Consider the following 16,650-nt stretch of genomic DNA (forward strand, 5'->3'; position numbering starts at 1 on the left):
TTATGCACGACTGCCCCTGGGGTTATCTCTAGTGACTTCAAGGGCTCCCCAGCCCTTGTGTCTGTCACAGAGTCCTCCCGTTTAATTTCTCCCGAGTTGATACAATTAAATGAAAATCAATAGAGAGAAGGGATTGTAGGGAGGAGAGGAAGGCGGCTGGGAAAAGAAGCCAGCTGCAGGTTACAGCTGCATGGGCCTTTGTGATTCTCAGAGCCAGGATGTTACCTGTGCTTGGTAACACTTCACATGCAGTGGTCCATGAGTATAAATTAATTTTATATTAATAGTAGTAGCACTAATAAAAAATAATTTGTCCTCTAATTATGTGGATGTCACGTGCATGTCCACCAAGGTTCTGTTATAATTCAGTGTTAGTTAAATATGTCATCAAAAGGTAGTTTTATTCTGAGCCCTCGTATTGCCATTAAAATGTCAATCTCCTGTGGTCCAAGATGATGAAGGGAACACATCATAAAACCATTCGTTTAATTTCTGATTGGAAATGAGGCTCAGATGGTCTAGAAAAGGAACCAAATATTCATCTTTTCTTTCTGAAGCATGGGGATGGGTTGAGTGCTTTTACACCATGGCCATCTTTGTCCTCCTACCTCATCCTGACCTGCTACAAGGTTCTACTGCTTGGTTCAGTTGTAGGCACATAAAATTCAGTGAATAAATGTTTATTAAATGAGCAAATGAACGACAAGCAAAGGAGACGGGCTGTCCTGCCCTTTCTCATCTTACAAAAATATAGACAAAAGGGAAGCGGTGGAGACAGGGCAGGAGGCTTAGGCTTGGCGTTGTACTTTCTTTCTGGGAAGCCAGGAGATGGTGTAGCAGCTACTGGAACTCATGGACCCTAGAGGCAAGGAGACACCAAGGGGATCAGCCTCCCATCAAGGCCTCCCCATGCTCCATGGGAAATCACCCAAGAGTGCCAAGCTCTTATCACTGTGTCTTGGTGGAGCGCTCCCAGCGTCTTAGTTGAGAGACCAAAATCCAAGACTATATCTCCCAGTATCTGTCGATGCGTTTCTCTCCCTTCCCTCTCTCCACATCAGTGATCCCCATCATATAATCTCTTGGACAGCTCCTATGGTTGCCATTTTATCAAAGTAAAAAGATTTTTTTTCAATGGAGCAAGTGGGGTAATAAACGTGTTTCATATTTTCTGGATTTGGAAAGCATTTTTTAACAGATTCTGTTATTTTCTAATAATATTGGCCAATTGCAAGATGCAAAGAGTAATTAAAAGCAAGAAGATAACATTCATTTATTGATGCTGTTTGTTTTTATTTCTTTGTTTTACTCTACTGAACAGAACAACTGGGTCTGGTTATGTAATCATGAAACTCAAGTGAAATGTAGGACCTAATAGAGCTAAAATGTCCTCCTGTGGAGCAGGTGGACAGATTAGTCAGAAATCTAATAACTAGCTTAAGCGTTCCCTTTATCCAATTTTGCCATATTGTGTTGAAGGACGTGTGAACAAGTGTTAGCTGACGTGCAAGTCCAGTGTCAGAGGAAGAAAAAGTGTGCGTTGGGTCAGCCAGCGCCAGTTTGTGGTGCGCTGGGGCTTCACTTTTCTTGCCGTGGGTGATGCTTTCTTTGGTTTTGGTTTTGGTTTTGTCCTAGAGGCCAAAACAAGAGATTTGACCTTTCCCTGAAGATGCAGTAATGAGACCACAGAGCAGGAAAGACCTTAAAGATCATTAAGAATACAGCCTTTCTTTTTACCAATGCTGAACTGGAGGCCTGGGGAGCTGAGGCCGCTTCCCTGGGCTCACAGCTGCCTGTGGTGGGACTAATTTGCACTCTCTGAGTCATCCCCCCATCCTGGTGCCTTAGTGCATATGGCCTGAGAAACGATCTTACCTTGCCTTTATTTTTAAGAATTAAAAATAATGTTTTAAAAAACTAGTCTAGTCAAAGGGAAGTAAAAGAACACCAGTGACACCAGTGGGATCCCAAAGAAAGTTATGAGATAAAATATATGCAGCATACACAGACACATACTATATACATGTATATACCATATCCATCATATATAAGCATATATAGCACATATCACATGATGTATCATGTATATATGATGTGTTGTGTATATATCGTATATAAAATGAGATGCTCATTACCATCAAATAGGATGCCTTATCCAAGCCCCATTTCTCTTCATAATAATTAGACAACATAGGTTAGTAGTATGTGCTCAGAATTTAAATTCAGGCAGCCTGAGTGACCTGAGGGCAAGCTACTCAACTTCTATAAGCTTGTCTTCTGCCTGTTTGCTCACAGATCTGTTTCTTACCGTTACTCTGCTCTGCATTGCAGAGGCTGACGACTGACTCATGCAAAACAAACAGTGCTTCCCAGCTGCTTTGTTAACTGGCTTTCAGTTAGATTTGGCCAATGGGAAGCAGTAAAAGGGGACTGGAGGGTAGGAGGAAGAAAGAAACCATGGTGTGTCTCCTTCTTTCAGGTCAGGTCTCTAGAAGTGGCCGAGTGTCCTCTGATTATTCCTCTGCTTCTCTGACTTCTGACCTCTGGTAACATGGCCTCCTCCCTGGATCCCTCTGGCTCCAGGGGTGTGAATAATTTACCGCTATTGCTAATGTCTGGGTTGCCTCACCATCTCTGTTTCCCTATCACCCGTTCAAACACCTTTTTAACTTGTGCCCCATATTATATTTCCTCTTTTGAACATGGTATGGACTGTGTTTCTTGACTGATACACTCTATAAGCCTATTTCCTCACGTGTGTAAAGAGGATAACATTAGCAATGGCAGCAGTGGCATTATGTTATGGAGATTAATTAATGTACATAAAGTACCTTACACATAGCAAGTGCTCAATCAGTATTAGCTGGTAGTATTCTTTCCAATTTCTTTAGCTTAAATCTCTTTAGTGCGTGAGGACAAGAGCTACCAAATTCTGTCTTTAGTGAGAGGGAAATCATTTCAAATAAGAAATGGTTATACATATACTTTGTAAATGTAGTTATTGCACCCATCATGTGGTTGTCAGTCAAAAAGTAATTCAGTCCGTTTGTCTGATCATGTCGATCGATTGTTTGAAAACCCCACATGCACAGCAAGTTGGGCCTTCAGATGCATCACTTACGTCCATTAACTAGCTAATGTCCATCTAAGAACAACAAATCAGTAAATTGCAGCAATACTGCATTCCCACTCTCCACTTAATCATGCCTTCATTTGGCTGACCATGCTTTGCTCACAGAACAGGATATTCACACACAAAAACATTGGTTGACCCAGCAAAGTGATTAACTATGATGGTGTATATATTTCACTCCTATCCCTCCAAATTTAATTTCTGCAGTTTTTAAGAACAGGTCTAGAGTGTTTAAGCTTGGAGCATCTCAAGGTAGCCTGATGAGTAGAGTGAAGCTCTGCTGTGTATCTATTTTCTTACACTCCTTGGCTCACCAATTTGCTTGTAAAGTCACACCTCTTCTCTGAGCTGCCAATTGTATATCCACTCGCTACTGGACAGATTCTTTTGGATGATGCATAAGCATCTAACACCTAATGTGTTCAAAACAGAGCTTTTTATTTCCCCTGAAAACCTGGTCCTCCTGCTCAGTTCTCTCCATCTCAGTAAATGGCATCTTGATTCACCCAGTTTCTAAATTAGCCAGAGCCCATGTGAACCCATAGGTGTCTTTGACGCTGTCCTTTTCCTCACTACCCACATCCAGTCTACCAGCAGGGCGTGTTGAGTCTTCACAGACCAGCCACTTCCCTTCCTCTCCACTGCCACTCCCAGCAAAGCCACCAGCATCTCTTGCCTGGACTGAGACCCTGCACTCCTCACTGGTCTCCTCTCTGCTTTTCTCCTTCACAGTAACCAAAGTCATCTTTTAGAAATGTAGATCAGATGTTAGCCACCTGCTATAAACTCCTCAGTGGCTTCCCATTACAACTAGAAGAAGATCGATTTCTTTCTAAGACCTACAAAGCCCCATATAATCCAGCCCCCGCCTCATTTTCCAACCTCCTCTCTTATCACTACCTCACTCTGTTCATCCTGCTCATATATTCTGGCCTCTGGCAGCTCCTGGAACCTATCAGGGTCTTTTCATTTGTAGGTCCTCCTACCTAAATTATTTTTCCCCTGGCAATCTCTTTAGTCCTTCAGCATTCAAGGTAAGTGCCACCTCCAGCCCTCCTAAAGCAAGCCCCCTGTCATTCCTCATAGCAACCCTTTTCTTCCTTAATAGTACCAATACCAACTCCAAGCTTCCTGTCTATCCTGTTTTCCATTGTATTGCTAACCCATAGCAGAGTCCCTAGAGCATGGTAGGTACTCAGTGCATACATGGGTGAATAATTGAGTGAATATAAAACATCAGATCTCACATGTGAGAGTCCATGGTGTGCTAGGTAAGGTGATGGGAGGGTAGGATTGTGGAACTTCCTAGCCCAGTCATGTATAATCGAAAAAAAAAAAATTTTTTTAAGGCTCTGGTTCCTGGACTATGTTCTGGTCAAGTCTGATTACTTTTAGTGGATTAATTTAGGATATATTTTATCCCTAGTCTGTTCATCTCAGATTCCTTAAAGGAATACTGAATTAATTTTTATGTCTTTTCATGTATTAATCATAGGTTATTTAATATTGCATTTTTAGTAACTTGGTTAAAAGGAAAATGAATTGTAAGTAGCATGAAACCTAAGTACAGGAAAATTGAACATTTTTAGGGAATTAAAACTTTGATGGAGAGCCAAAAGCCATCTGACATTACTATGACAGAATATCCACGAGAGGACTTGTATAATTTACTGAATGAGAAAAGTGATTATTCCAGTTTCCTCTTAGGGCATTTCCACCACACTAGAGGGGGCTGTTGTACTGAGTTTGCTTACTTAGTGTTCAAAATAAAATTCTTATATAGACTTGGCATGGCTTTCCTTAAACTTTCCTTAAATATCAGAAACATATAGAATAATGACTCATGCCCTGAAATGCTTTTCATATGGGAAAACCAAATTTCTCTATGGAGGGATCCCTGTTCTTCACAGTCAAAAGGACTGGATGTCTAGTACCTACCAAATCCTCCAAAGTTCATAGGACTCAGGGGAAGTAATCTGCCCACAGCCTAAAGCAGACACATGTAATCAAGGTTCCTTTGGAAATGTTGGATATTTTATTATATAAAAATGCCCAGAGATCCACTGAATCGCGTTACTTATGCTTATTCTATGCCTTATTCTTTCCAGGTAGAGAAATGAGCATAATTTTTCTACATTTGTGTTGCATCAACATCTAGGAAGTGATGAACCAAACTCTAGATTTAACCATAATCTTCTGCTTGGGACTCAACAAAATTATGTACTTATGGAATTAGTATTAACAATTGTGTATCTAGTTATAATGAGAGAGAAACAGAGAGAGAATTTCAGAGGATGAGGGACTGATCATATAGCATTTTAAGGGCATTTTTTTCTTCTTTTTTATCTTTCTGTTTTGCAAAACTTCGTTCTTTGATGGTCTACAAAGCATTTACCTATCTATTTCTAAAACAGCAGAGCCTAAAACGTGAGCCTGCAGGCCCACGGTATGCTAGGAAGAGTGATGGCGGAACAGGACTCTGGGGTTGGCAGTAGGGCTGAGCAGGATTCACAAATCTGGAAGAAACTGACAGATCATCTTGTGTCAAAGCAATGAAGTGATTTGCCCAAGGTCACACAGTTAGGACTTCAGTGCAGTACTCGGACTTAGTCCACATCTCTTTGTCATGTAAGCCCTTCCATTTTAAGGACTGTGTAGTTATTCATCATTGTGAGCAATACATGACACCAAGCAGCTTTGTTCCTACGTTGCAAATAAAAAAGAAATGAAAAATGTTTTAAAAGACATGGGTACTAGATACTACTTACAGCACAACCAGAAATAGAATTTAGAAGACTTGACCCTATGTTCTGACTGTAGCCACTAAGAGGTCCTTTCCCGGAAGAAGCAAAACATCATATATGTGTGAGAAGCATGTGGTTTTTGTTCCACGTGCAGATTTTCACTTTTTACTTTATGTTTTAGCTATGTATTACCCAATAATAAACATCCGTTAATAGAGTGAAAAATAAGTCGGGGGCACCATTCCCCTTCCTTCACCCACTGTGGATCCACAGAGGCCCTGGAGGAGGCTGTGACGTCTCCTCTCTTTCCTCTCCCCATCAGGACTGCTCTACGTTGGCTTTAGTGCCTGCATGTTTGGTCTCTACAGCTTCATGCCAGTGGTCATAAAGAAAACCAGCGCCACTTCAGTCAACCTCTCCCTGCTCACCGCAGATCTGTACAGCTTGTTCTGTGGATTGTTTCTCTTCCACTACAAGGTAAGTGGAGTCAGTGCTCCTTTCTGAAGATGATACTTTGTCGGAAGGAATGCATATAGGTAGGAATACTCTGCTGTGGAATTGCCCCAATTTTGTGATTTTGCATTGAGAAGCAGGAACGCACCTCTGTGTGCTAACCCCTATGACCTGGGTATTCACATTCCAACTATAAGACTGAAGCAACATTTTGTCGCAAGAGACTAGTCACTACAGACATTTGATAGTGAAAGATAAGAAACAGCTCTAGAGGGAAAGGCTTTCAAATAATGGGGGACAGTTTTTCTGACGTCATTCACCCCAGCAGCTACTCTTTTTCCAGCCTAAAGCTAGGGAGACTTGTACAATTCTCAAGCTATAACTGCCAAATGGATTCTGCCAAAGACACCAGAAGAGTGTATTCTCATTGGAGAAAAGACACAGTTCCTGCAGTTTCTGTTTTGCATGTATTTTTATAGCAAATATGAATGGAAAATGCTAATGCATTCAAAATAGTTTTTATTATATCAGCCCTAAAGAAGAAACTATTCAGTACAAAGACGGCAATCTCTTCAAGTGTAAGACTCTACCCACATCCTCACCCAAGGCAGGCATGACATTGGTTATGGTCCACTGAGGTGTGCTATGAGAGGCTATTTTTTAAACACTACACTCACTGATTCATTAACAATTGACTAGAGTTGGTATGTGAGAAGAGACCCGCTTGCCATTCCTTAACTAGTCCTATAAGAGAAGGGTCAGTGGGGACTATGACCAGTGTGAAAAAGGACAAGTAAGGGATACCCAAAGAGATAAGACCAAATTAGGACAGGCCAAAGAAGAAGAGACAGAAGAAGAGAGGCGCTGCTCTGGGCCACTTCTAGCCAAGTGCTTCACCAGCAGTATTACAGGTAATGTCATCATCTCACGGATGTGGCCAGTTGATAGGGCATCTTGGTGGGCAGGGCATGTTCAACCAGGTCACACTGGGTTTGGAGGTTCCCGGAGAAGTGCTGAGCTGGAGGGTGTAAGTACTTGAGATGATGACCAGAGGCCAAGCAGCAGAAGTGACTGGTCAGAAATATTACTGTGCTAAGCCAAAATCATAGCCAAGAAACAGACCAAGAAGAGCAGACACGGGTGGAAAAGAGGTCACAAACAAGGTTGGCAGCTGGGAGAACCAGAAGCAGATCTGGCAGATGAGAGGTGAAGAAAGCAACCATGACAGCAGATAGGGATAAAATGCTGAGTCCCTGTTTTACATGGAAACTTCTGCCAAGCGTGGTGGCAAAAATGGCAGCTTAAAGAAATTGTCAATTGCTGGACAGCATTTGTACATTGTTGGTAATTTGTTTTGTCTAGTTGGTACAATCTGTTTCCTGAGTGCACCCTGGTTCTCATAAAGGTAAAAAGTAAAGTCTCAGCATGTTCCCCCCATTGCTCCCCACCACAGTGTAAGGAGGACCACCTCCCCTCAGAATCCCCCTCCAAACACACCCCATTCTTTTCCAGAGCCCTGGGGACTACTCAGCCGGGGTCTCATCAGTACAGCACAGTGGCTGCCGTTTTTCTGTCTCTCCTCTACAGCTAAGCATCCACATCTAGTCCATTCCTCAGCATGAGTTCTGTTCTCAGCACTTCCTCCTGTAATTGTCTTTATAAGGTCCAACTAGAAGAATCCCTTTAATCGTCCTTGAGGAAAGATGACTGAAACCTATTGTTTTTGTTTTTGTTTTAAAGAAGATGGGGGTAGGAGTTTATTAATTAATTTATTTTTGCTGTGTTGGGTCTTCATTTCTGTGCAAGGGCTTCCCCTAGTTGTGGCAAGTGGGGACCACTCTTCATCGCGGTGCGTGGGCCTCTCACTATCGCGGCCTCTCTTGTTGCGGAGCACAGGCTCCAGACGCGCAGGCTCAGTAGTTGTGGCTCACGGGCCTAGTTGCTCCGCGGCATGTGGGATCTTCCCAGACCAGGGCTCGGACCCGTGTCCCCTGCATTGGCAGGCAGATTCTCAACCACTGCGCCACCAGGGAAGCCCTGAAACCTATTGTTTTGATGACTACAGTCACTTCTTGGGCAGTCCAGATCCAGTTCGGCTCTCAGCATCCTTCATAGCAGTGTTCTGGAAAGTCTGCTTTCACCAGGGGCACTTGCTAAAAATTCAGATTCCTGGGCCACACCCCGAGCCACAGAATCAGCATCTGGGGGTGCACCTGGGGGAGTCTGCTCCTCCGTGAGGCTGATGTTCTCTGAATTTGAGAACAAATACCTGAAAAGGGGTCCCTGAGCAGTGCTTGTTCATATTTGAGTCTGTCACTCCTCATACTTCCATTGGCTTTTGGTTAGACCTGGGGCTCTCTGCATAAACAAGCATCAGAAACTGGGAAGGCTGGTGAACCAGGTAAATTCTAATTCTCCAAAATTCATCTTCTTCTCTCATCATTTGTATGTTACTGGTAACTTAGGATAAGTAACTTTGGGGAAGAGGAAACCGTGTATACCCTGTCATCGTGCCATCAGAAGGGAACCTGTGTTATCCGAAAATTACATTCCTGTACTCACCTATTTGGAGGTGTCATAGATGTTTTTTAACTCTTAAAGCAATGCTTTTCACTATACACATATATTTCGTTACCATTTAACAGTTAAATTTCCTTAAGGTAAGAAAACACAATAGGTGTTTTCTCTAGTTAAAATTGATTCCTATTGTCTTTCTTTAAATCAGACTTTCAAGATAATTGTAGATACATATGCAGTTTTAAGAAATAATACAGAGTTCCCATTTACCCTTTACCTAGTTTCCCCCATTGGTGACATCTTGCAAACCTGTAGTATAATATCAGGATATTAACATTGGCACAGTTAACATGCAGAATATTTCCATCCCTACAAGGGTTGTTCTTGTTGCCTTTTTATAGCCATGCTTACTTGTCTCTCACCCACCTCCTTAACCCCTTGAAACCACCCATTTATTCTCCATTTCTCTAAATTTGTCACTTCCATGTAAATGGAATTATACAGTATGTAACCTTTGGGGATCGACTTTTTTCACAGCATAATTTCTCAGCATCATTCTCTGGAGATTCATCCATATTGTTTTACATATTAGTAGCTCCTTTTTTATTGCTGAGTACTATTCCACAGTATGGATGTACCACGATTTATTTAACCATGCACTCAGTGAAGGACTCTGGGTTGTTTCTGTTTGAGGCTATTACATGTAAAACTGTTATGAACATTCATTTACACGTTCTTGTGTGAACAGATTTTTCATTTCTCTGAAATAAACAACCAAGAGTACAACTGCTGGGCTTATGGTTGTAGCATGTTTAGTTTTATAAGAAACTGCCAAAATGTTTTCTTGAGTGACCTGTTATCTTTTGTTACAAAGACATACATACCAGTTGTGAGAAAGTCAGAAAATACAGATGAGTATTGTTATACATTGGTACAATTTACAGTGCATATTACTTTTGTAGTACACATATTTGCAGTTCATATATATTTTTAAATTTAATTACACCATGCATACTCCTTTGTTACATGCTTGATTTAAACTTAGCATGTAGGGACTTCCCTGGCTGTCCAGTGGTTAAGACTTCGCCTTCCAATACAGGGGGTGTGGGTTCGATCCCTGGTCAGGGAGCTAAGATCCCACATGCCTCACAGCCAAAAAACTAAAACATAAAACAGAAGCAATATTGTAACAAATTCAATGAAGACTTTAAAAATGGTCCACATCAAAAAAAAAATCTTTAAAAAATTAATAAATAAATAAACTTAGCATGTATATATTTCCTTGTCTTTTTTTTTTTTTTTTTTTTTTTGCGGTACGCAGTCCTCTCACTGTTGTGGCCTCTCCCGTTGCGGAGCACAGGCTCCGGACGCGCAGGCTCAGTGGCCATGGCTTACGGGCCCAGCCGCTCTGCGGCATGTGGGATCTTCCCGGACCGGGGCACAAACCCGTGTTCCCCTGCATCGGCAGGCGGACTCTCAACCACTGCGCTACCAGGGAAGCCCTTCCTTGTCTTTTAATATCTGTATATAATGTGAATGTGAATGAGTGGTTCTCAACCCTGACTGTACATTATAATCACTTGGAGAAAATACAAAACATAGCCATTCCAACGGTTTGAGACCATAAGGCTCAAAGCCAAGTCAACAACCCCATACCAGCTATTATCCTTTGTAACTGCCTTTCTTAGGAAACAGGCATTCCCACTTATTTGATTTAATAAAGTTTTATTAAAAAAAAAAAAAACCATAGCCAGGCCCAGGCCCTACCCCAGAGAGTCTGATCCTGATTGGTCAGGAGTGGGAACTTTTAGAAGCTCTTCAGATGGTTCATCACATATCCTAATACACAGCCAGCATTGAGATTATTTTTGTAGATATATAGTATTCCATGGAATGGCTATACTTTTAATTTATTTAACCCCAGGTTTCTCAACCATGGCACTATTGACATTTTAGACCAGATGATTCTTTGTGGGGGGAGGGGGGCTGTCTTGTGCATTATAGGATGTTTAGTAGCATCCCTGGCCTTGACCCACTCGATGCCAATAGCATCCTGCAAGTCATGACAGTCAAAAATGTCTCCACTCATTGCTAAACATTGAGAACCACTGACTGAACAATCCCTGCTTATTGAATTCAAGTGATATCTCTTTTTGGCTATTATAAATAATTTGGGGAATAAGCTTGTACTAAATCTTTGCTCACATTCTATATTTCAACTTTTTTGAAACAATTTTTAAATAAATCTCGTAATTGGCTTCATTTCTTTTTTGAAACAAATATCTTTACAATAATTTGAGAATCCTATTGACCAATCAGGAACCTTGTATAGAGGCAGTATTCACAAAGCCATGGTAATATTATGGGCTATGTCATATGACATAGACAAATGCTCTATTTCTCCTTTCCCTTCACTCTCCTGTACTTACAGTTGATACCACATCACTTCTTGAATAAACACTGCCTTTTACTGTTCTCTGTTTTATGAACAGTAGTATTTAATATCTGCAAAGAAATAAGCTAAATTCTCAATTTAAATCTTTTAAAAATTCCTTTTCCTTAATTTCTAAAAGAATCTTCCAAGCAATGCTTGAATTTGCAATCAAGTAGTCATTATTTGGAAAATCCAGGATGTTTTTCCCCAGGGCCCAGCTTGCCTGCCTCTGACATTGGCTGTGGGCTTCCCAGATGGGAGGCTCTCCAGAGCCGGCAGCAGGGCAGGTCTGGGCGGCGTGCAGGTTTCCCACCACAGCCAGATGAGCCATCACAGAAAACTGATTTTTAAAAACTGCTTATTGGGGGTACTTTTATCATTCAGAGCAGTTCATGGTCAATGAAAAATCTTGGCAAGTTTTGCAAAATTTAAAAATGATGCTGTCAGTTGTGTGTGTGTGTGTCTGTGTGTGTGTATTTGGGGCAGTGGGAGAAGGTGGTTATATTTTTATATATCTTCTTTGGAAAAATATCTGTTTAGGTTCTTTGCCCATTTTTAGTTGGGTTATTTGTCTTTTATTGAGTTATAGTATTTCTTTATATATGTTGGATACTTATCAGATATATGATTTGCAAATATTTTCTCCTACCCTGTGGTTGCCTTTTCATTTTCTTGCTAGTGTCCTTGGAAGTATCTATCTGGTTATAGTTTTAAAACCATGGAAGGAACCAATTCAAGCCCACCATGGCCTTTGGGCCACCAAGTCTTCCCTCCTGGTTCCTGACACCACTCCTCTCCAGGGCGGCTTAGTACTGACTGCTAGTTGCCTCACATTGTCTGCTTTAATGAGATGGTTGAAAGTCACAGCCTGAGGAAGAGAAGATTCATTTCAGGTCAGGGCGTCTTTAAATAGTTAAAGAGTATAGTGTGGGGGCTTCCCTGGTGGCGCAGTGGTTGCGAGTCCGCCTGCCGATGCAGGGGACGCTGGTTCGTGCCCCGGTCTGGGAGGATCCCACATGCCGCGGAGCGGCTGGGCCCGTGGGCCATGACCACTGGGCCTGCGCGTCCAGAGCCTGTGCTCTGCGGCGGGAGAGGCCGCGGTGGTGGGAGGCCCGTGTACCGCAGAAAAAAAAAAAGAAAGAAAGAAAGCGTAAAAGAGTATAGTGTGGAAGAGAGTTTAAGCCAGTACCCCTCAACCTTGACTACACATTGGAATCACCTGAAGAGTTTTTAAAATACTGATGCTTGAGACTCACTCTCACTGATTCTGTATTTAAGTGGTCTGCAGTGCAGCCTGGGCATTAGATTTTTAAAGACTCCCCAGTTGACCCTAGTGTGCAGCCAGAATTGAGAGTCATTGGTTCAGACAATTTATGTGGCTGCAAGCAGGTGGCACTAGGACCAAAGGGTGAAGGTTATAAGATTATGGTGAAATAGAAAGAAACCTTGTTAGCAATTACTCATCCGAAAGTGGACTAGACTGTCTTGGGGGTTCCCCTCACTGGAGGAAGCTGGGCAAGAATGTGAGAGGGATAACGGGGAGGGGACTCACATTTCAGTACTGACGATTAACCTGCGACCTGATCTAATTTGGTTTTACTACAGTCTGCAGTCAGAGTTTACCTTTCACCTAATCCTGATGTCTTTAAACAACATTCTGGTCTGGTTATAAATATCTACAAGTTGAGAGAGAAGGGCTATTTGCTCACAGATGTTGCTTACTCAGGCAGAACTAAATGATTAAATGAAGCTCTCTTGCCCAACATTGATTATTTGCTTTTTCTCACCTTCCATCCTTGGAAAAAATCCATTCCTTTCCCCACCCATCAGTCCACTGTCTGCCGCTTCTCTACCTCTTCTGCTGACTGAGCAATAAAGCCCCACATCCCGAGGAAGCAAAAGACCTAATTCTGAAGTGGACTATCTATGTGGTATAGTGCTCTTGTAAACTCTAGGTTTACAAGACTTTTGAGAAGTGGTCATATATTTCTGTTCTTTAGTACCTAACGACACTATTGAATCCAGAACAGTAAATCTATAGCAATCCATGGAAATTACAGGAGATGAGCTTTACTGGGCCTCAGAGACCCCTTAAAACCAAACCCAGGAAGAGATTCACATAGGAAGTTTTCAAGTTGATGGTGTGTTGGCTTTTCAAGGTCAAAGCGTGACCAGTTATGAACTCTATCCCCTTGTTTATTGAACACAAGGACACTTCTGAAATTGAAAGGGTATGGGTTTCCTGTGGCTACTGTAACAAATTACCATGTACTTAATAGTTAAAAACAACACAGATTTATTACCTTATGGTACTGGAGATCAGAAGTCTCACTTGGTTAAAATCAAGTGTTAACAGAGCTGGGTGGCTTCTGGAGGCTGTAGGGGAGAACCTGTTTCCTTGCCCTTTCCAGCTTCTGGAGGCCGCTTGCTTCCTTGGCTTGTGGCCCCTTCCTCCATCTTCAAAGCCAGCAGTAGAGCATCTTCAAATCTGACTGCCATTCCTGCTTCCCTTGTAAGGACTCATGTGATTACATTGGGCCCACCCAGATAACCTAGGATAATCTCACCATCTCAAAATGCTTAACTTAATCACATCTGCAAAGTTCCTTTTACCATGTAAGGTAACATATTCACAGTTTCCAGGGATTAGGGTGTGAACATTTTGAGGAGGCCATCATTCTGCCAACTACAGGAGACCCATTAATAATTTACACCAACACAAATAAGGGTACAATGTCTCCAAGCCAGACCAACTGGGACATGTGGATGTGCTCTTCAGAAGCCAAATCTGGGCAATGAAGGTACTCTCCACTTACACACACTGTGCTCTGTTGAATTTCCCAACTGCTTTTTAAAGTAGTTATGTTACCTGCTAATCTGTCACTTTAACAAAGAAAACACTAAGTCAGGTGGTGAGAAGATGAATTGGGGTGAGAAGACTACTTCAGTGTCTGCTGTGTGAAGCATGAATTCAGCAGTCTGCTGTGGCAAAAAGAGCATGGACTGCAAAGTCAAAGGAGCCTAGATTGAATTTGTGGCTTCTGTTTACTGTTTAAGGGCTTTGAACCAGCTATTTATTCTCATCCAACTTCAAGGTGATTAGACTTGCCTTAGGGAGTTTTTGAAGAGATTATGTGATTTTTGAAAGGTGACCAGTGGTGATGCATTTCTCTGATTGAATGTACGGTTCAGGATTAGTAATCCCTATCTCATTCCATTTTTAAGATGTTACTCTTATTTTCAGATTTTGTAACTGGATGTGTAGCTTTTAACAGTTTTGTTAGAGATTTCTCTTATTCCTTATTTGAAAATGGAAAACTGGGGTTTCATGCATAAAAATTTAGAAAATATTATATTAGTCATTTTTAGCTGAATTCCTTGATTATTTCATTGCTTACAATAGAATTTTTAGGTGATAGCCAGAAATTTTGAAATTTCAAGTGTTGTTAAAATAAAATATCAATCATTCTTTCAAGATATGCCATCATGTGCTGAACATTCTTCAGGAAAAAAGCTGCCAGTGTTGAATATGCAGGGTATTCCCTTTTGCCTGACATTTAAAATAGAAAATGGCTTGCTTCACATACTTTGCTATTACCTTTTCAAGGCTTAATATTGCCACAGAATTGCTGTAATGAAGTTGAGCGTAATTTCATAAGAAGCGATTATTTTTGTAGCCTTATCAAAATAAATAAAAAATAGGGCTTCCCTGGTGGCGCAGTGGTTGAGAGTCCGCCAGCTGATGCAGGGGACATGGGTTCGTGCCCCGGTCTGGGAAAATCTCACATAGCCATGGCCGCTGAGCCTGCGCATCCGGAGCCTGTGCTCCGCAGCGGGAGAGGCCACAACAGTGAGAGACCCGCGTACCGCTAAATGAATGAATGAATGAATGATAGAGAAAGAAATGAACAATGTAAGTTCTCTCCAAGTCCCCTTTAAACACTCCACTTAGGCCATTGGCTTACCTGGCCCCCCATATCGAACAGCCTGAAACCACAGGTGATCCTAGTGAAAGTAATATTTTAGGAAGGTAAGGGCACCATAAAACTTACACACTTACATCAGGAAGACGTTTTTACCATCCAAATATTCACTACTAAAAAACAAGGTAGAGAGAGATTTCAAAATCATTTGTCTAAGAATGCCACTTTATTCTGGGTAATGTGATTCACGTGAATTTTTGAGAACTTCATCTGTATGTTTTAGTCGCATTTTTATACCAGCTAAATTTTTATAATTGCTGTGAGTTATTTTCGACAAGTAATCAGAAAAGTTTCTTACATCATCAACTGCCTATTCAGGCAATCCAGATGACATCCTATGAGGACAGGTGTCAAGCTCCCTGATCCACCCTGACCCTCTCTGTCAGCCACTAAAAATTACCTCCCAACATGCGCCAGTTTCTCTTACTAGTTTTGTTGTTATTGTTGTTACAAGAAACTTCGCAAGAAAAAGTTTAATAACTCTGGATGTAGGGCTAATTTAATAATATGTTGTTGTGTACTAAATTTAAAAGAACTTCATTCAGCAAATGTTTATGTATTCTATGCCTGCTATGCTCCAAGCACTGTTTTGGTTCTTAACTATTTATAAATAAAGGTGACAAGAACAGCAAAAATCACCAGGCGGATTAATGCAAAGGATGAGATTCCAAACCACTGAAACTTGAATAGGCCAGCAATCTCAAGCATCCTTAACATCTGAGTTTCAATGCCAGAGTTTGTAGAGATTGCATCAACGGAATCTTTCATTAGCCACAGATCTGAATCTGCAGCCAAGCAACCCTGTTGATCCTCAGCGACAGTGAGCAATTTCAGTAATGGAACTGCACTTGAAAAGCCGAGGCAGGCAGCTCCAGCCTGTGGCAGCTGATGAACAGAAAGCAATACTTCACATCTTATTTATAAAAATACCTGCATAAGTAACCAGTTATATTTTTTTTGTAAGAACAGTATCTTAAAAGGCTGTGAATTTTAAGTATAATACTCCCTAATGCAGTTATTAATGGGAGATTTTAAAACTGACACAGCTTTTATGACTCTTCATATTTTTTAAACTGTCACTGGTGAGTAGAGAATTGGAGAAACTAGCATCACTGAGGCCCCAAAGCCTTTCACATGAAATACCCAGGAGTGAGAGCAATGAATGTTTAGACTTGGTTTCCCCCTGCCTCAGTACAGACGCTCAGTACAGTGTCTTTTGAAGTTTCCATCTTGCTGAATTAGAGTAAGTGCTTTCATGGGTGGAAGGGAGTGCTTCCCAGGCAGCCATTCAGGAACCCAGGCTCCTTCCATCTTGTGGCTCTGCCATCCTCTCGTGCAGGGATCAACAAACTATGAACTGTGAGCCAGCCTCCTGGTTTGGTAAAT

General features: G+C 41.5%; 1 protein-coding gene across 2 annotated transcripts in view; it reads left to right on the plus strand.

The window, feature by feature from the left end:
* The window catches only part of SLC35F1 (solute carrier family 35 member F1), a 411,291-nt gene that overhangs the window by 372,409 nt on the left and 22,232 nt on the right, over positions 1-16,650 (plus strand). For both annotated transcript variants that reach the window (XM_081251574.1, XM_081251575.1), the window contains exon 7: positions 6,200-6,354. In XM_081251574.1, the coding sequence (XP_081107700.1) occupies positions 6,200-6,354 (155 nt within the window). The remainder of the gene's footprint in view (positions 1-6,199; positions 6,355-16,650) is intronic.

This window comes from Mesoplodon bidens (assembly GCF_964165515.1).
Source record: "Mesoplodon bidens genome assembly, chromosome: 12".
NCBI classification, from domain to species: domain Eukaryota; kingdom Metazoa; phylum Chordata; class Mammalia; order Artiodactyla; family Ziphiidae; genus Mesoplodon; species Mesoplodon bidens.